Here is a 21,085-nt window from a genome sequence, read left to right on the forward strand (position 1 = left end):
TTTGTGTTTCTGGTGTGTTTCTTCAGGCTTTCAGCATAACAGGTATTGAAAGGAAATACATAATCAGAGAGGTTTGATGAGAGTTATAGAACAAGGAAACTGAATTCATTTTAATCTGAACTTTTTTTTTTTTTTTTTTAAATGATTCTGTGTGAGTTACCTCTAGCATCCTTATCCTCTGCTGGCTTTCTCTGGGAGATTTGCTGTTTTCCCTCCTACCTGCAGGGTAGATGTTGTAGAACAACAGAAGTTCTGTGGCTAGGAGTATGTGTTCTCTCAAGTGTGATCATTGTGGTGAGGTCATACCAAAAAGCTGACTAACAGAGGAATGAACTCTTGCACAGCCAACAAAACACAAAACCGTACTCCTCCCAGATTCATATTGCACATTAAATTTTCTAGCCATGTTTCTTCCACATACAGGAGAAGGAAGAAGTTACTGTGGGAGGCAGGAGGGAAATTCTGCCAAACATTATGAACCCAGACCTTGCATCTGTAGATCCTTGCCGGCAAGTTTGTGTTGAGATTTTTAAACCTATCTGGTTTTTTTGTTCATTACATCTAGAGTTTGAATGTGCACTTTTATTTCACTCACTAGAAAAATAATGTTTTCAGAGGAAAACTCTGAGTGTTTTGATTTCAAGAGATAAGTAAGGATGGTACTGACTTAAAAAAATTCGGTGCTATTTATTTAAATCTGTAGTCAAGCCAGATGAATAAAATAGAAGATCTTCCTTGCAGATGATGTGAATATCAGGATTACCTTGACAGCTTACACAAAAATCCCCCTGTCAGCCAGGTAGCATTCTACAATGTTTCATGAGCTGTGTGTGTATAGCACAGCTTTGCTTCTGTTTGGAGTTCTGAAAGGGTCTCGAATCATTGCAGTAATCAAGCATTGCTGATTTTTTCCCAGTGTGAAAACTAACGCTGGCTTGTTATGAAATGTGTCAGTCAGGCTCAGATAATAAACTGCTGAATGCCAGTATATTTCAAAGACTAAAACAAGTTTTTCTGTGAAGCTCTTGGACATGTTCTGTTACGTGGACAGTTATTTACAGAACAAACTGCAGGTAAGGTCCAGGCTTCATTTGAAGTTGTAAATGTGAGCAATTGCAAGAGGTGAAAAATGTACTACGTGCCAGTCCTTCAGGTGGCATGTGACACCAGCAGACACTGCAGTGTGTCTTGCTTTGGTCACCTGCAGACACAACCTGAGACTGGAATTTCTGGTACTCACCTGTTCTGCTTTCTGAACCATGGCTTGGAAGTGAGACAGAGAACATGGGAGGAGTGTTACGGGAAGGCTTTCCTTCTGCCTGCTGTTGTCAGCATGGATCTAAGATTCTAAAATTTGGTTGCTCCTTAAAGTATACCAAATTTTTTTTGGTTTGGTGGTTTTGGTGGGGTGGTTTTGTCTTTTGGTTTGGTTTGGTTTTTGGTTTAGTTTTGTTTCATTTTTGGTTTGGTTTTTTGGAGGGGCGTTTGGTGTTTTGTTTTGTTTTAGGGGTTTTTTGTTTTGGCTTATCAGTTTGAAAATTAGAGCTGTGGACTTCGACTTTAACCTCTGGTGGTAGTGAGTTGTGTTATGTGTGAAGTTCGGTGTGGGGAATAAAAAGTGACAGCACAGAACTAATTCTTTCTCCTTGTCCTTTAAATGGTCCTAAATTAAATGCAGTACAGGAACACATCCCTAACAAAACGTTAGTTAGTTACTTCTACAATCTAGCTTGTGAGCTACCCTTTTCCTTCTAGTTCAAAGGTGAAATCTTAGGGGCATCTTGTTTACCACTGTTTTAACTTGTCCTGCTTTTGCTGTCGAATTTGGGGCACTCCTGATACCTGCCTTAGCTAAAATCTGTAGAAGTGCTTATAACCCTGGCAGGTACATCAGGAAAGGTGTGGAAGCCTCCTAGGCTCAGTTTGGTCCCAGCAAGGGAGGGTGGTGTCGTGTTGTGTGGAACAGATCTCAGCCGTGTTTCCCCAGCAGGGGCTGTGAACAGGGTGCAATGGGATCATGTTGGGATGGGATGGCCTGTGGAGGCTGTACAGAGTGCTGGGGATACTCCTGCCCTTTGAGAAATGAAAGAACACGTATTAATATGGTATTGATTTTTTTTTAATCCACAGAAAAACAAATTACTTAAGCCTTAGGTAGTCTCCAGTATTTAATATATATCTGTACTTTTGCTTTCTAAAGTCTTCTGATTTTAATAGCAAATTTGAAATGTTTACTGCATCAGTTTCTCCAGCCCAGCTCTGAGTGTGGTGTAAATGAGAAAATAATTCCTTCCTAATTAAGAGAGCTTGTTGTATATTGAATTTCTGCATCCTTCTAAAACATCAGTTGGTACTTAGATATGTGCTGGGTATTGGTAATGGTATTACTGTTTCTGTAGTAGTTAAAAATTAACTGACAGCTATTAAATAGCTTTAAAATATCCCTCTGTGTCTATTGTGTAAATTCACAATATTTAGAAATAATCTTTTAACAATCTTTCAATAAGGAGAGTTGCAAATAGAAAGCAGCCTATGTGTGCTGGGCTCTCTGGTGCATTTGGAGTGGTTGGGACAAATAAACAAAGCAGGTTAAATGTAGAAACCAGAGTTGTAACTTTCCTAAAAGGTTCTGGGAAGAGAATTAGAGTAGCATAATTTGAAGGAGAAATAATTTTATATGAAATTATTGTTAGGAATAACAGGCTTTCTGAAATGGATTGGCAGATTTGCTCATCTAATTTGTTATAATTGTTTCGTCTTTATTGGCAGTGTTAAGTGGCCTGCATCTTTACAGCATAAGGTAATGAAATATAAGGGAAACTCAAGCGTTAGTCACAGCTAGAAGTCATTGAGCAAGTGACAAAATGCAATTTACAGCAAAGAGATTATTGTATTATTTAATGCTTTAAAGTTGTGCTGTATCAAAATGTTACTGCTGTCTAGCAAAGCAAAGGATGGGCCTAAAACTGTTGAAGGAAATGTAATAGTTTATTGTTCTGAAGTAGTGAAATTGTCAGAGGGCTGCTACTTAGTGTCATCTTTGACTGTCAGCTTTATTCACAGGATAATACATGTAGCACGATGCAATGTGTAAAATGTGTTTGTAATAATTAGAAGTCACCCGTGGAGCTGTGTAAACTATAGATAAGTAGCTAGCATAATAAGTTCCTAAAACCTACACACATTTTTACATGGCATGGTTAAAAGTAAAGTCTTCATGTGGATTTTGTGCTGTGGAAAGGATGCAAGATCTTGAGCTGGGGCAGAGGATTGCCTTTGGAGTTGGTGTGATCTGCCCTGTGGGGGACTGTGTGTGCACAGCAGCAGCAGAGGTGGCTGAGATTGCCTGGAGTGCAAGCGAGCTGCAAGGGATTCCTCAAAGGGGGAGCAGTGCTAGAGGGAAGCAAGTTCAGGCTTCTCTTCTCTCTGCTTCACCTGGAGGCAGGGTTGATATGACAAGCTTGATAGTACACATGAGTAAATGGCTCTGAGAGATACAGAGGAATTCGGGGGAAGGTGGTTTTTAACGTGCTGTTCTCAGACAGCATGTAGCAGCATTATTGTTCTGTTCTCACAGATCTAATTTCTGGTGGGAATCTTCCCTTCTCACCTCTTTATCACTTAGTGTGAGGGTCTGATAGAAAGTGTTTAGATTTCTATTGAGTCAATAGCCTCCAGAACAAAAATGTTCTGGAGCTGTTTTCTTGCTTTTTATATCATCCTGTTATTCCTCTCATTTCTCTCATTCTTGTTTCTGCATATTTTATTTCCTATTATTCCTGTTTATCCTCTGGCATGCATGTTTTCTTTTTCTGTTAGCTTACTGTGAAGCTTGAGTTTTCTGTCATACAACTTCTGATGCAGCTCCTACTCAAGACTTACCTTCAGGGCTAGTATCTTGGCTTTGGACTCCTAAGTGCTGCCAGGATGAAGTATTAGGAGTTGTGCTTGGTTGTGAGTCAAATTGTTTGCAGACAGATTTATCTCTTCCTCTGCCTTTTCTTTTGCTGTTTCCCATTAAATTTTACCTCTGCTCATGCCCTTATCTGCCTCTTGCCTTATGTTTCCTTCAGCTGCATTGCTGTTGTTTTTTGGTATTTTATGAGCAGCATTGGCAGTTTGGGACGAGCAAATCACATGACTACTTTTTCCATTGCTTAGGAAAAAGCATTGTCCAGGGAAAATGGCACAGGCAGGATGGTTAAAGTTCTCTGGCAGCTTCTAAGGGGAAGGCTACAGGGAGGTGGTCTATTAAATGCATCTTTCTTTGGCAGACCAAAGCAGGTACACCGTGTCTGCTCAGGCTATGTTATCCTGGAATAACAAACCCAGCAACAGTTGGTCTTGATCATTTCTGGTGGGATTTTGGACTGGGAGACACGTGATGTGTCTTGGACTATTAGCACCTTAACTCTGGTTGTACAGTCTGTGTTGTGGGTTCAGTGTGCTGTGGGTGCTGATACACCTGCCTTCATCCAGCAGAAAATGTCTGGCAGAGCCAGTATGGGACTGGAGTCAGTGAAGTTTATGATCCTTTCAGTTCTGTTCCTCTCCTTAAATGTGTGGGTCTGCTTGGTTCAGGGGCCTTGTCAATTTTGTGTCACTCAGCGCATGCTGCAGTGCTGTGGATCTTCTTGCCTGGAGTGACAAGAAGACGTTGCTGACACTTCTTGTCTGGGATGAGAGTTGGTTACGTTCATTCTGGTGCTTTTAGTCCTAGACCTGATTTCTGGCATGTAAGAGGCACGGATATAGGGACTGGCAGAGCACAAGGAGAGGCAGAAACAATGTAAGTGAGCATTAACAACTCACATGGTTTCAAAGTAAATCAAAACCATAGGGAAGTCAAGATAGTAGTGTATTTTTTATGAGGTGAGGGAGGATGGGTGTTATCCTGTATTGTCTCTTCCCTGGGAAAAAAGCATCTGTCCTGTTTAATGTTTATCAGTGACCTGGAGGAGGTGATGGAGGATGCCCAAATTGCAGATGACAGCCAACAGTCAGTGTGCTGGAGGCTGCTTATTCAGAGGGACCTGGACAGCACTGGGCCAACACCAACCCTAGGAAATTCAGCAAGGAGAAACATGGAGTCCTGTATTAAGAGTTACTGACTTCAGTGCCCTTTTCCTTCAGTTTTCCTGTGCTTTTTCCTCCCCAGTTTTCCTTGCTGCCTTTCCCTAAATATGTCCTACAAGCTCTTCCCTCCCATTCCATAGTGAGTCTCATAGCCCTGTAGGCATTAGTCCCCCAGATGGGAAAGGGGATTCAGGTTCTATGGACCCTCATTGGAAGTTTTCAAGGCTCAGCTCAGTAAAGCCTTGAGCAGCTCATGTTCTACCAAAAGCTGATTCTGCTTTCAGCAAGAGGTTGAATTGGAGACCTCTGAGATCCGTTTTAACCTGATTTACCCAGATATTCTAAAAGTTGCTGCTGAACTGTAAATAAGTAAGTTATGAGTCGTTTGCTCTGTTTGCATCAGAACTTGCTGATAATAATCTGTATTTTAAGTCTCCATATTGCAGTCTTGTTTGGCCTGTTGATGATACTTCAGTTATTTATAGGCTGGCAAAATACTTCCACTTCTGAATCACTGTTTGTGTTGAGTTTGTTAATGCAGTGCTAGCATTAGAAACGTGATTTTGTTAAATCAGTGTTAGAAACTTGTCAGACTTGTGGACAAGTTTTAAACAAGTTACACAATTTTGTTAAGATGCTACAAGTGGTACTTAAAATGTGGCAGTATGGCATGCTATTGCATGCTGAGTTTTTTGTTTTTCAGAGAATCAGCTGTGTATCAGAAGTACTTGAGGTATGATCTGTGAGGCAAAATCCACTCCAGGGTATCTAGGCCAGGACTTCTTACATTTTACTGCATGAATAAATTCAGGTATCTGTTCACTGTGTGCTGTGAATGAGCACAGTAAGGTGACAATGGAAATACTGGTTTTGTAAATTACCTTTTCAAAACTTTACAAGATGGTCTGCTTTCAAGGCTGACTCTGGTCTTTTTGAGAGGAGGGGGGAATTCCCTTTTGAACAGTCTTGGTGCTCCTAAACAGATGTTGGCTACTTAAACAGTAGAGATTCAAAATTACTGTGGTCCACATCCTGGACCAGTGCCAGAGCAGCAGGGCTGGACTAAGATCAGCAGTGTTGTGAAGCCCAGTGCTTGGGAAACATGGAGGTCTGGACAGCATGTTGTGCACCAGTGGGATCTGGAATGAGGAGTTTTGGGGGATCGTGCACTTCTGCTGTTACGTTCCTTTGCTGGTGCGTGGGAGCTGTGGCTGTGTTGTGGGGAGGTGCAGTGGCACAAACATTCACACAGTTAAAACTTCAGCACCCAGGCAGTTTGTGGTTTGGCAGAGTTCTGTTGGTTGGGTACATAAACGATTATGGGGTTTTTTAGTCAGAAGTTGATGGCGATTCTTAGATGGCTTTTCTTTTTAGGGCTGTGGCAGCTGTGTTGGTGTCCCAACTTGAAAATTCGAAGTGCAAGTGCTCATGCAGGAGTGTGTGTGCTTGTATGGCTGGCATGGCATAAGAGTGACAACTGTAAATGGATGCAAAATTGCTCTTTCCAGGACTTAGAGGATCACAGTCCTAGACTATTCTGTTCATGTGTTCACATAAGTCATTGTGTCTGTAGCATGATTTCCTCTGCGCAGCTGTTTATTCTGTCAAAGCTAAGGCAGCTCAGAATTTCATCATGATGGTCACAATTTCATTAACAAACTTCTGTGATCGCTTCCATCTTAATCTAAGGGAGTAATATATCCTCTTCTAAAGCCATCACTGCTCTGTTGTGGCAAAGGATTAAAGCAGTCATTTGGTTCTTCAGTAACTCCATTTTATATTTACATGGTTTTATTTGAAATTCCAAAAGAACTGAATAGTGTAAGCTCCATGTTTTGATGTGTATCAGCACTGTAAATGTTACTTATTAGGTTCTTTTGTAAGACCACAGAGATTGTTTCCTGCTGTATCTGGTTCATAAAGCTTAGAGGGAAAGACCACAGAGGAAAAGATCAGCAGTGATAATTTTTTTTTGTTTTGGTATGTTTTTTTTAATTGTTCTCTTCCTAAAGTTCTAGCTTTCTGCTCATTACTGAGCCACAGCCAGCTACCCCAACATGCAGGGGCACAGATTGACTTTTGAAGATAAATGGGTTTTTTAAGATCTCCCTGTCCATTTTTTTTTCCTCAGAGGAAAAAATGTAAAATTTTTATTCATCTTGGCAAAAGTAGAGTTCTGTTTCAGAGAGACAGCCCATTCTATGTGGGTTTGATCATGTTTCCATCACTCTGCTTGAGAACTTTGAGGATGGGTGGGAATTGTTGCAGTTATCATATTTTATTAAAGGTATCTCTTTCTTTTTTTGTCCTTCCTATTTCAGATTTAGCCTTGGAATCTAATCCATCTGATCATCCCAGAGCAAGCACAATTTTCCTGAGCAAGTCACAAACAGATGGTAAGCTAAAGTTTTTTTCCAATTTAACAAAAAACAGGAAAAATTGGAAAAGTAACCAAAAGTAACAGCTGAAGAGCAGTGCTTCAATTCTTTCACAGCATAGGGATTAGTAATTTATGTATTTACACAGAAACGTGTTTGTAGACCATTTTACTTAACACTTAAAACCACTCGATCTTTAAAATGCTGAAGTATCAGATTTCAGAGAGCAGATCCTAGTAGTCTGAAGGAGCAAGGCTCTCTTCATTAGTGTTATTCAAGTTTCAAGCAGTGGTGGGTTTTTTAATGACCAAGGACCATTTCAAAAATTGTTTTAAAGTAAAAAAATTGTAGTTAAAAAAACCCCTAACTTTCTCTAATAAATAATAAGCCTAAGCCATAAGTCCATATCAGTTGCTTTTGAATATGTTGTTTTAAACTGTTTGAATAGTTTCAGAGGATAAATATTCTCCAATCATGGTTTTAATTGTATGGATGTATTGGAATTCTCAATTCCTTTGCAGATCCTGTATTTACGTAATAACTCAATTTTCAATTTCTTTGCAGATCCTGTGTTTACCTCATAATTCAATTTTGAAACAGTTGCTATAGCTTGTGCATTCCAAAAGGCTGTTAAAAAGTGGAGGCATTTCTATATTGCACATATAAAAATTCTGTTGTCAAATTCTGACAATAGGACATTTTGAAGTTGCAACTAAGAAAAAGTTTAAGATAATCTTTTTTAAATGCTTCTGTTTCTTTTATAGTTGGTTCTTGTTTGAAGCACTGTTTTGCTAAGACAGTGATGCACTTGAGGTTGGATGTGTTGATGGAAAGCTGCAGTGTGTCTTTTATCTTGGCACAGCTTTGCCACAGAAGAGAATTATTCTGACAGGTTTGTCAGATGCTGTCCTGCTATTCAGTCTTGTGGCAAGTGGTAGAATTGTCAGTCGTATCAACTTTGCAGTGCTCAGATAATCTGTGAGCAGTGGCAACAAGTACCAGCCCGGTTCTCCAGAAGAGATGATACCAAAGAGACACAAAGAAAGACCTCTTTTTTTGGGGCATCTGAGGTCAGTCTTCAGACAGCCGGAGGGCTTGACCTGCTCGTTTCAGACACCTCTGAGATGAGCAGTGCTGAAGGTGCAGCCACATGCTGCCAGAGTTCATGAACACTCACTGTGCAGCCCTCCAGCCTTGCTGCTGAAATGCTCCAGCGATGTGAACAGCCTCGGTGGGGCTAGCATTGCTTCTGAATGCCATTTGGATTTCTTCAATGAAATGTATTGAATTGTGTAGACTTGTGTTCATGTAGAAGAAGGCTCCTCTAGGTGAGGTAGTAACTATTAAACTATTATCAGAAGTTTATATTAAATTAATTTTTAAGGAGAAGTCGGGCAGAATAATTTATTTTCTAATCTCCCTTCTTCTTTTTTAGTTGACCTTCCATAGAATTAGTAGAATTGATATCCATAAGTTCTCTCTCAGTGAGATGTTATCAGGATTATGAGTTTTGATTTATGAAAAAAGACTAAAAAAATGTGGCTACTCTTTTCCAATTGTCAGTTTTTCTAAAAATGTGTGAGAATGTGTCCTGCGAAAGAGTGGTAATGATCTGAGGTTAGAACTTTGGAGAGGTGCCTGTCCTTGCTGGTCACTTTTGCATACTTTGTGCATGTGTGCAGCTCTCCCCAGCACGCTGTTGTATTGCTGCTGTCACAGCTGGCAGTTGAACCTTGCAGTCTCTTTTGAATGACTAACACAGTTTAAAATGATCAAATGACATGGTTGCAGGTATATGATAAACAGGTGCACAGCTTGTGCCAGCACCTTCTGTACAGTGAAATACCCTTTTACCTTCCGCTAATAGGAGGAGAGAGAGCACCTAAATAATGCTGGGCACCTCACTTTCTCCTTGTGTGCCTTTGGCAGGCTCAGGGTGTGCTGGTTTTGCTTCTGTTTGCTGTTGGACAATGGTTGTTTGAACTATCTGAAATCATCCTGGTTTTTATGATACACATCTTTTCAAAGATGCTGAATATCTCAGCATCTTTTCAAAGCCGAGATGTTTTTCCCCTTAGTGTGATGGGAAGTAGTTGTTCCCAAATGTGCAGGTGGTGGACAGAAAGAATATGTAGCTTACTAGCTTGATAAAAGTGGTATTTTTTCTTCAAGCTACTTTTCCAGATAAAACTTGGTATTTTTTCCTCAAACTACTTTTCCAGACACTAAAATAAAATTTAAAACTTTTAATACTCACATGTTTTAGAAAACTAAGTTAATTACTTTATTGAATGTAAATTGGGAAATCTTTCAGTTCACATTATTTTTCCTTCTTTCTAGTGCGAGAGAAGAGGAAGAGTAACCACATAAATCATGTAAGTAAACCAGATTCTATGTCAATAAAATTAGGGCCAAAGACAAATTCAAGGAAATAACTGTAGTAGTTCTAGGTATATAGTCTTACACGTTCCACATCTTCCTTAGAAGGGTAAAACTGAATTAACTTTGCCTGTCTCTAAGCAATAAGCAGCCCCAATGTCACAAAGCATAAAATGGCTGATGTCAAACGAATAAAATTTTTTTTGTCGTTGTCAGTTTTAAGTATTTCAGAACAATAAGAAAGAAAATATAAGCCAACCTGTCTGTATTTTTTTAAACAAAATAATTAAACTGCATTAATTTCTCAGATGAGATGGCAAGTCTTGAAGGGCTTGCTGATTGAGTATTGCTACAGGGCTTATTTTAAAAAGTGTATCCAGTGTGAAAAGAGAATAATGAACAAATATCATCAGTGTGATAAACATACTGATGTTTTGTGATCTCCATTAGAGAAATTGGTTCTCCTTTAGTTTTAAAAATCTCAAATCATGCTCTGAGCTTCTTCCACAAATATTAGTTGGTTTGGACACTTCACTTACCAAAAAAATAGCCCAAACAAAAAATATGCAATGTCATTAATAGGTGGATAAAAAAATCATTGACTAGTAAAGGTAAGAATGAAAGTTAGTAACAAAGCTTAAAAATATCAACAGTGTCTACTGATAAAGTACTGGTAAGATAATGGTATTTCAAGTCTCTTATTTTGCATGATTATGCAAGGAATGGGGGTGATTCTTTTCCCGTTTTTCTCTCTTTTTTTTTTTTGTTTGTTACAATTCCAGCTTTCGTCTGCCAGTACCAAGGTGAAGTGTGATTGGAGTGTTTTTGCTGGCAAACTTCAGCTGGAATGGGAGATCTTCCCAGGCAGCTCTAGAGTTTTGAAGGGTGTCAGCATTTTCATATTTAAGACTTTCAAGTTTTAGACAAGGCATTTTAAAAAATTCTGGTAAAAACTAATGAATCTTGAATTGTTTGATTAAAATTCCTCCCTCAATTATGACATCCTGTCTCTAGTGCAAGGCATTCTCTGAAAATGCTCAGGGAAGCCTGGGTAGGGTCACACTGGAAGATTTCTTACAGTACAGAATGGACAAGGTTAGGATGGATGGTGGAGCATACTGCTAGCTCTAAATAATAATAATAGTGAAAGTAAGGGTAATAGCAGTACTCTGTTTCCAGATTCCAGATGCTGAACAGGACATGTGTGAAGGGAGCCATGCCAGGAAAAGGTTTCTTTTTTTTGAAACTGTAACATGACAAACCCCCAAATGTTAAACTGGATAACCAGAAACTGTAAAGGTGTAGGGTGTAAAAGAAGTGAGAAGGTGATTATGGAGTCACAGGGAAATCTAATAGAGTACATCACAGAGAGGGACGACTGGGACTCAAAGTGACAGGAATGGAATGGGAGAGAACTGAGAAAATCAGGACTTGCTGCTTTGGCTCAGCTATTTCTGCTGTAAAAATGTTGTATCCTACAAGCCATGGTTTATAAATTTATCTTACACAAAGGAACTAGATGGCTGCAGGGTAGCTTACATTGCAGCAGCAGCCACTTGAGGTGTAAAGCCAGTATTCAGTGTGCTAAACAAAAGCTTACAGAATTGCTCTTCTTGAATGTATTTCAGTTCTTTTTTTCTTTTTCCCCCCCACAAGGTTTCTCCTGGGCAGCTTACGAAAAAATACAGCTCATGCTCAACAATATTTATAGATGACAGCACCGTCAGTCAGCCTAACCTTAGAAGCACAATAAAGTGGTAAGGACCCTTGTCATGAACAAGGGCTTGTAAGAGTGGCATTGTAAGGGTTATTTGGGATTTTCTGGGGGTCTTGTCTGTTCCAAAGCCAGCTCCACCCTTGAAATGAGAGAAGCACAGCACTGCTTCTGCAGGTTGGTCATGGAAGGGGTGTAGAGCTCTGGAGGGAGCTCTTGTTTCAGTCACAGAGCTCATGGACTGTCCTGTTTCAGAGTTGTTCTCACTGTGCACTTGAGGCAGTGCAGAAGTGTGTCAGCACTGTGGGCTTGAAAGTCTGTGTTGAGATGGGGAGTTTAGGTCACACTGAAAGCCAAATCAAGAAATTCTTGACCTGAGAAAACTTGAAATGGATTTTGTTGGAGTTGCAGGAAAAGTTGTAGGGTTGTGTTTGGTACTTTCCAGTGATAGTAGTCTGCCCTCTAGTTGTGGAAAACCAGCACGTTGCTGACTTAGGGTTTAGTTCTGGCCTTTCTGCCTTTTCTTCACAAACTTGTTATTTTAGGTAGGTGATAATTATGTTCTCCCATGTAAATGGCTGCTGGAGCTATTTTTCTGGGTACCAGAAAGTCAATTATTTGCACTTAGATGATACCAGCTGGGAACTGAGAAGAGAGTTTTATCATGCTTGAGGGGAAAGGAAGGTTGAGTAGATTGAGGCCCAGAAGGCTTTACAGATCTAATAGTGTAGTAGAGTTTTAAAATGTCTAAGTTGATTTATTACTTTAAAATTTGGTTTCAGACAAAGGTATGCAGCATGTCACTTCTCCTTTTCTAGAGCAAAACAAAAGCCTAAAAAATTATGTTTGTTCCATTTTAAAGTGACAGTGCCCATTTTGTACAGCTGACAGCAGATCAGAATTGTTCATGATAGGTTCCTGTGATGGCAGTGTTCCTGTTACCACCATGAGTAAAGAATCTGAAGTTTTCCACAGTAGATGAGTGCTAATATATGAAACTTACTGCCTCACTTAGCAGAGACTGTTCTTGTCCACTTCTTGGATTCTGCTGGTATAATACCATCTTTATTATTCTCTTTTTTAGACAGTTCCTAAATTAGACAACTAGACAGGGTTAAAACATCTGCAGAATCTCTGCAATGGTATATGTAACAGCAAGGAGAACTCACATTTTAGTTGGGAATAGTCTGCATTTTCACTAAATATCACCTAATATATCACCTAAATATCACCTAATCAAGAAATGAAAGTATAGGTTGAAAATGTCAGTTAACACCTACTCTGTTGCACAAATATCTGTACAATGAATGTCAAAGTATTTTGGCAGGCAGATTTGATTTGGCCAGTTTCTGTCCAGACAGTCACACATCAGAAATGAGATGTGTAGTGCTTGGGGATGGGAGAGGAGGTTGCTGCAAAATGGATTTGTAACATTCCACTGAATGACAGCTTTTGCAGTGGAATAGTGTGCATGGAAAATGCTTTGTTAAATATTTTTTCCTTTTCTTTTTTTTTAGTGTAACATTAGCAATATTCTACCATATAAAGAACAGGTGAGTGAACTCTTCCTTTGCTGAAATATAATGACTTTTTTTTGGAACCAGGGATATAAAATCATAGAATCACTAAGACTAGAAAAAACCTCCCAAGATCATAGAGTCAAATATGGTCTTGGTCACTTCAGTGACAGCTGCTGAAACTTAAAGGAGGTGAAAACTCTGGCACTGTATGCTGTATCTGTTTTCTCTTTGTACCCACTCTTGAGCAGCTGTGGAAAGGTCAGTAATGCACCCATCCAATGGCACATAAAACTCCAAGCCAGGGAGGGAGGAAAACACACTTAACTCACCACAAATCAGCCTTTGGTCAGTTTTTCCTGAGTACTGAGGTACGGATTAGTTTTGGTGGGTGAAGGGAATCTGTCCGTGTACAAGTCACTCTTGCCGTTACAGCTGGTTCCAACATATGCTTGTGAATTACAGCTGGCCTTTTGAAGTAATGCTATGAATGAGTTTCACCTAGTTTCACATTTTGGGGAGAACTTAAGTAAGCAAAATACAAGAACATGGAAAGCTATTCATTGTTTAGCATCTTAAATATTTAATTGTAAGGACTCATCATTAAATGCTTTGCAGAAATACAAGGTAGCTCCATACCATATTCTAGGAAAAGCTGAACTATAAAATATGTCCCTTTATCCTTTTTAATGAACAATGATTTTTAGTAGAGCACAGTATTACCAATTAAGTCTTATTGCTAAACCAGAGACTTTTGTTTTGTAGAGATTCTGACAGATCGTTGGATATTTTTGATGAAAAATCTCACCCTCTCACAGTAAGTAATTTTTTGTCCTCTGAGCGTATATCAGTAACATCTTGATTTATATGGTATAAGTCATAAAAATGTATTGGCACCAGGCCACAGTCAAATTGATCTTAAATTGTATCTTTATATATAATACAAAGTGCTAACAGTGACTTTTGAGATCAGCTAGATCATGAATAGAGCCCAGTCTAAATGTTACAAACTATGTTTGATTTTTATGCTTTGACTATAAACAGAAACAACCACGTGCCCAATTCTTTTGTATTCCATGTCTGAAGTTTCTTGTCTGTCTGTTTTCTCCCCCTCTTTAGTAACTGCTTTATTAGAAGTGTCTTCTGTTTCTTTAGGAAGACATGGTTAGTAGGTATGTGCCTAACCTTTTAAATGACTGCAGACAGGAGAATGTAATACATGAAGCATCACACAAAGTAGGCGACAGTGAGTTTGGCCTTTAAAAAAATGGAGAGGCAACATTTTAAGGCAGATCTGCGTAAGACTGCTTGCAGTAACAGCAAGGAGCGTTCAGGATGTGATTTTAATGTGACTTGTCCTGGTACGCCTTTTTAGATACTCTTAAAGATGCAAAACCTCATAGTACAGGGAAGCTCAAGAGTAGAGTGTGTGCTTTTCACATCCAGTTTGAGCACCTCTAGCTTAATGCCTGTCCTGCAAAACCACTTACGTTGTTTTTCATGTGAAATCAATTCTGCAAAGATCCAGCAGCTTTAAAAATTGAATTTGCTCTGGGTCTTACCTGAGTGAATGCAGGATAACCTATTTCATGGATCTCACTTGTTAATAAACAGATTTTAATAAACAAGTCAATATTTTAAGTTTGTTAAAGTTTCATCCCTAAATATGACTGAGTGTGCTAGGAATTGTACAGTGCAATATAAATAAATACAACTCTTTATTCAATTTAAAAAATAACTTCAGGACAAGAGCTATATTCAAGATTTCTTGTATGGATTGTAGCACTTCAGAGCAAAAAGTGTGGACCAAAACTATTTTATGTCATGGTTGAGATGGTCACAATACAAAGCAACACTCCATTTTCAGAAAGCTTAAAATAATTTTTTATTCTAGCATGCATGCTTTTTATACATTCTTAAAAAACTCCTAAGTTTTCACTTTACTCATTGGTCAGAAGAGACAAACAAAGTGCTTATTGGAATAGAGAGTTGCAGGTTTCTCTTATCCTTCTCTCTTTCTTGGTTTCTATGTCAACGACCTTGGTAGGAAATTCTTTCAGGGGTAAACATGGATCCTCTTAACAAACTTCTCTGTAGCTCAGAGAAGTCACTGTAAAACCTCTTCCACAATTTTAAATGCCTGAATCTGTTGTTTGGCATTCAAAATTATTTATGTAAGATGAACTCCATCAGACAATTTCTTTATTTAACAACCTGACATCCTTTGATGCTTTCATATAGCCTCCCTCCTATTTAATGAGAAGAAAATCATTGTGTCCTCTGGGGAACACTTAAAGGTCTCTCCTATCTTACTGCAGCATACAGACAGAAATAGAGGTAGGGCTGATTGTCACACTTCTGAGGAAAAGGCACACATGGCTTGTTAGTTTCTATAGCAATGGAGTTTTGCCTGGGTACCTACTGTTCCTTCAGAAAGGTTAATTAGCAGGAAGGAATCTCTGAACACCTTGTCTTCTAAAGATGCAGTCACAAGGAGTCCAAACCCAGCTCTGTTGACCCTAATGGGACCCAGGTACTGGTCCCATGGATTTAGTCACAAATACCAGTCTTGGTGCTTCCTTTCTCACTTCCAGTGTCTTGGTTTAAGACAACTTAAAAGGAGAACGCTCTGGAATAAGTTGCCTCCGTTATAGGTTCAACCAATCCCTTTCCACCAATAAGGAATGAACACAAATAGATGTAAGTGAGAAATAACAGTTTAATAACAAACAAAACAGCAACAGGCAAAAACTAACAGTAAATAACTGCTAAATGCCAAACTGCTGAATCTCACATCCTGGGGGACCAAGGAGAGACCCAAAATGCCAGAAATACTCTTCCCCAAGATAAGAAAGCCACTAACAGCAGTCTCTTTGAGTCCAGGAAAAAACACCAAAAAGAGAACCCAAAATGGGCAAAAGCCAAGATCACACAGCAGCAGGGCCCAGCTGCCTTCAGAGCCAAGTTTGAAAGCACCTGGGATAGCACCCACCCATCCCCAGCTTCCTGCAGCAGGGTCCTAAAGAGACAGTGACAGTTTTTGGGCACAGATAGATGAGGAATACAGTACCATTTTGGGTTACCTCAGGACATCCAGTCAGGAAAAATGTACTTCCAGATGTGCTTTGGTACCATGTGTAGCACAGGAATGAGCAGTGTTCCTGCTCATGCTGTTCCTAATGTTGCATGTCCCCCTTGCAGAGATAACCTGTTGGTTAGTGGTGTATTAGAAGGCTGTGTGTGCAGCACTAAGTTAACTTACCTCTGCATTTTACTTGACAATGCTCCCCAGCTATTTTAAACTACAAAACCACAGGAAAATGCTGCTTTGCTTACCTTACAAACTACTATCTTAGTGTCAAGCAGGTATGTTGTTCTCAGCTGCTGTCCTGACCATATTGTAGGTCTAACTTGGACTGTCGACAGAAACCTGTTCAGTATCAGTCTTACAGAATCAGTGTGCAGAGTTGGAGCTCTTGAAGTTTCATCCCTCCAAAAAAAGTGCTAACTATCAGAAAGTATCTCAAGCACTTACTTTAGGATTTCTTTTACAGACTGTTTATTTCTGAGCTTTTCTTCTCCCCTGTGTTTAGAAACAGTTTAGCACTGTGTCAGAGTTAAATCTAGTCATTCATGAGCTTTGTTGTCTTTCTGGAGTCTCTCAAGAATGAGTCCTATGAAGGCAGTGTAAATTACCTTCTAGTTCTACCTGTGACAGAATTATTGCCATGTGTTCTTCAGTGCTTCCTCAGCTGGAAGAGGAATATCATGAAGTCTGTTAATTTTGCCTTTTGAAGAGCCGTTGTTTCCCTGGTGTGTATATACCTGTGATTTTCTTGCAGGGAGAAGCATTTTTTTGTTTACATCTCTTTCGGTCTGAAGAATGTTCCGTGGACAGCAGTTCCGTAGTTAGCACCTAGCAGTGATGATGGTAGTTCATGCTCTTTCCTGTTGGCCCTACACATCAAACAAGTGTTCAGAAGAGAGATACCAGCTAAAGATACCTGTGTATCTATCCTGTGTATAGAGATACCTGTGTTTTGTTTGGAATGTTTGCAATATTGCAAGGCTGCTTCTTTCAGGGTATAAATTTGTTCTGCCTCTGTGACAGGAAATGGGTGTATACACCTTGGTGAGAAGAAACAACCTGTTCTTTAGAGTCAGTGTTAAGCAGACGGTAATTCCAAGAACTTTTCAGTAATTCCAAGAACTGTCTTTCAGCGGGAGGAAGTCCCAGATGACTACTACAAGCACGACCCTGACCACAAGCACATCTACCGGTTTGTTCGGACGCTCTTCAGCGCGGCGCAGCTGACAGCGGAATGTGCAATAGTGACACTGGTAAGGGCACTGCTGCAGCTCCTGCCTGTGGAGGGCTTTCCCCTCTGCTCCTTCAGAGAGCTGCGCTGAACTGGCATTTAAATAGTTCAGAGTATCTCGTGAAACCCTATTAATGAAGGCATAGTACAAGTGAGTTCATTACAGATCTCTAAGTAGTCACAGAAGTGATTAAATAAAAGGGCAGTTCCCTTTTCTGTGTATAAATATGTAATGCTTAATTACTTGCCCAATAAAACCCTGTTTGTTTCGTAATACATAACTTGCTGAAGCTTGAGAAGAGCAGAACAGTGGGATTGTTTACAGCAGAGCTGTAAACAGTGGGGTGTGATTAGATCATACACAATGACATTTTTTATTTCAGCTATGTGCAGGGGAAGGTGTTCATTTTGAGTTCATATTAACCACAACTGTCTCCAGGCACCAAGAGTCATTCCTATAGGAACTCTAGGAGAGGCTCTTTCTCATTATTATGTCCTTCAATCATTGCCATTTTTCTACCAAACTTTTTTTTTTTAATGAAGCCAAAGAGGATGTAACTTTTTTTCCCCAGGTGAGATGGAGGTGCTTAGAATTTAAGAACAATATTAAGATAATAATCTCATTACAGTTCATTGTTTGATTTCAGAAAGCATGATGGATTTAAAATTTTATCTATGACAATGATTTTTTATTTACACAATATATATTTTTGTGTGTGCATATATATATATATATATGAAAGGAAATTTAAATACCACAACATGTATAATTGCCACTTTAGACTGTCTCTCAAACTGCACTTAGTTGTACACTAAACTTCAGTCTTCATTGTGGCTTCTTTCTGAAAAACAGTGTGAAAGGAGAACACAACTGTCACCAAAAGACAGTGTAGCAATTAAGCAAACTTAGCTCGAAGGACTCTCTTTAATGAGGAAATGAGCAATTAAAAAAACTGAATATTTACGAGCTATTGAAGCTCTGAAAGTAGTTGGAGGTTTTTGGTTTTTCAAAGACAGGCAAGCAATTTTGACAGAACTAAATGACAGGTAACCCTGGGCAAACTATGTGAAGCGTTTACAGAAAATGGAGTTAGTTTCTAAAGTGAGTTTTACCACTAGATGGCCCTGTTATTATAGGAACACCTTTAGGCTATTTGAAGGCTACAAGCCAAGGATGGGAAGAAAGCATGGAGAGAACTCAGTGACAAAGATCAATCCTTCCCTTAGACCTTAACAGGTGGAGCTTCCCTTACCCACTAATTTATCTGAAGCTACATTAGAAATTTGGATTTGGATGAGGGAGTATAAAATTAAAACCAATTTATATTCAGATTTGAAAGTGCATATTTCTTAGTACATGGATCATTATAGGAGTGTGAATAGTAGAGAACTTTCAAGGAAGACAGAGATTCAACATCCTGGAGTTGGTTTGAGATCTCATGGGAGGAAAAGACCAAGGCACATCTTTGGACTTGGGCATGTCTCACTGCCTAAGCGGTTGGTGATGGAAATGAAGGGATTGAAGTCTGTTCTCTACAGGGTAAGACAGAAATAGCACTGAAGGCCTTTCACTGTGGAAAGACAGCGATTAACACATCTTCGTCCCATCACAAGAGATCAAATGCAGGTTTTAGCACTTCCTGTTAAGCTACAAGTGCTGAACCTTAACCAGGATGAAAGGCTAATGTGATGTGGAGTGATCTGCTATCCAGGTAGGCCCTGATGAGAACCTGCCAGTGATGTGTGACTGGGTGGCAGAGCTGTAACAGTGTCTCCCTGAAGGAGCAGTGCTCGTTGCTCAGAACTCTCACCTCATGTACCCTGCTGGTCCAGCTCTTGGGGGAAAATAAAAAATGGAACCTGTAGCTCCTGAAAATTTGGATTCTTAAGTGTAAGTGGTAATCACTGATATTTATGCTGACACACTTAACAGTAATAAATAGTCCTATTGGACTGCCATGTTTGCTGCTCAGCTCTGCTCCAGGTCTTAATTACAGACATATAATTGTGGGGTTTTGTTGTTTGGTTATTTTCCCTTCTTCTTTGTATAGGTTTATTTGGAAAGGCTTTTAACCTATGCAGAGATTGACATATGCCCTAGTAACTGGAAGAGGATAGTCCTAGGAGCTATTCTGCTGGCTTCTAAAGTCTGGGATGATCAAGCTGTGTGGAATGTGGATTATTGCCAAATACTGAAGGACATTACTGTTGAGGACATGTAAGTTGCAAGGTTTGGGTATTCTACAGTGGTGGGGTTTTTAGGGGTTTTTGTTGTTGTTGTTTTTTATGTGATTTTTGTTGTTGTTGTTGTTTATTTATGATTTTTTAAATAGCGTGTGATCATGCTGAAAAAATCTCTCTGTTGCTATGATATATATATATATAAGGTGTATATTTAGTGTCTGGCCTCATTCTCTTTTTTACCTCTAAAAATTTTGGATAATTACCCTACTTTGAGACAAATCTCTATTAATAATTTTAATAACTTGCGTGAGTGACTTCGAAGTTAGTTTTCTTTACCTTCTTAATCTCAGTGATGAGCCATGGAACTAAACTGCCCAATTTATAGTCTTATCAAAAGGCTTTTTAGAAGGAAAAAAAAAAAGGCGAACTAAATTTGTCCCCTGCCTTTTCTGGTTTAGAATTTGAAGAATTGCAAGGTAAACCATAACTTGGGACTTTCATGTGTGCATGTGTATCCAGTTAAGGCCTAAACATCTCAAGGTCTGAGCTCTAGTGCTGCTGCTGGCTAGCAGGTGTTTGTATGGGTAGCTGTGGTTGCCTGTGTGACACACAGCTTCTGCTACAGCTTATCCCTCTGGGTAGGTTCTTAGATGTCCTTACAGTGCTGAAAACAAAGTCCTCACTCTTATTACTGCTTGTTTTTGTAAGGCTGTTCCTTAGATGTATTTCTGTCTTAGATGTCCATTTCAGTTTTTCAGGAATTTTGAATCTGCTGTCTTTTCTTGCTGCACTCAGCTTTGAGCCAGATTCTGCAGTATGGGCAGATATTCATCCTCATGGCTCCAGGCTCATACTTTGGGCTGGAGGTGTGTTTATGTGAACTGTAGTTGGCCCATTAGGTTTTCTGTTAAATTCCTTCTCACAAAGTTCTATCTCAGAGCTTTGAAACGTCAATATTTTTGTTTTAATTCTGTTTGCTAGCTTGTTCTCCTGTTTCTCTTATTATCACAGGTAAAAATTGCATAAAACAGCTTAAAACACCAGGCTTTCTGGCCTTGCTTTCATGAGATGCTTTGTGTGTGTTTGAGTTCAGTCACAGTGCTGTGCCCTGAGCATGTGTCCAGGCCTGTGCAGTGACAGCCAGTTGTAGCACAGGAGCAGACTGAGCTGGCAGAGCTCTGCACACAGCCCTGGGAGGCTGCCTGTGTCGTGGGGCAGTGTTCTTGCCCCAAGCTCTCTTCCCAGGATTCAGCCCAAACTAATGTTTTAAATACAGTAAGTAATTATTCATTTGGGACTCTTTAGGAGGAGGAATATCTAGTTTTCTTTCTTTTAGGTGGGGGGCTGTATTTCTAAAAATGAGGGAGTTTTCTGCACCAAAACAATTTTTATTATTCAAATTATTATTCACATCTCAAACAGCAACCACTGTTACTTGTTTTATACATACCCCTTGCCTGGGAGTTCTTTGTCTCAAAATGCAAGACACTGCCAGCCCTGCTTTCAGGAAAGCATAAT

General features: G+C 39.5%; 1 protein-coding gene across 1 annotated transcript in view; it reads left to right on the forward strand.

The window, feature by feature from the left end:
- The window catches only part of CCNYL1 (cyclin Y like 1), a 34,036-nt gene that overhangs the window by 5,340 nt on the left and 7,611 nt on the right, over positions 1-21,085 (forward strand). The window contains exons 2-8 of the mRNA XM_038143615.1: positions 7,398-7,472; positions 9,795-9,829; positions 11,490-11,590; positions 13,065-13,100; positions 13,830-13,881; positions 17,286-17,405; positions 19,435-19,601. Coding sequence (XP_037999543.1) covers positions 7,398-7,472; positions 9,795-9,829; positions 11,490-11,590; positions 13,065-13,100; positions 13,830-13,881; positions 17,286-17,405; positions 19,435-19,601 — 586 coding nt within the window. The remainder of the gene's footprint in view (positions 1-7,397; positions 7,473-9,794; positions 9,830-11,489; positions 11,591-13,064; positions 13,101-13,829; positions 13,882-17,285; positions 17,406-19,434; positions 19,602-21,085) is intronic.

The sequence above is a fragment of the Motacilla alba genome, chromosome 7 (genome assembly GCF_015832195.1).
Source record: "Motacilla alba alba isolate MOTALB_02 chromosome 7, Motacilla_alba_V1.0_pri, whole genome shotgun sequence".
In the NCBI taxonomy this organism is placed as follows: domain Eukaryota; kingdom Metazoa; phylum Chordata; class Aves; order Passeriformes; family Motacillidae; genus Motacilla; species Motacilla alba.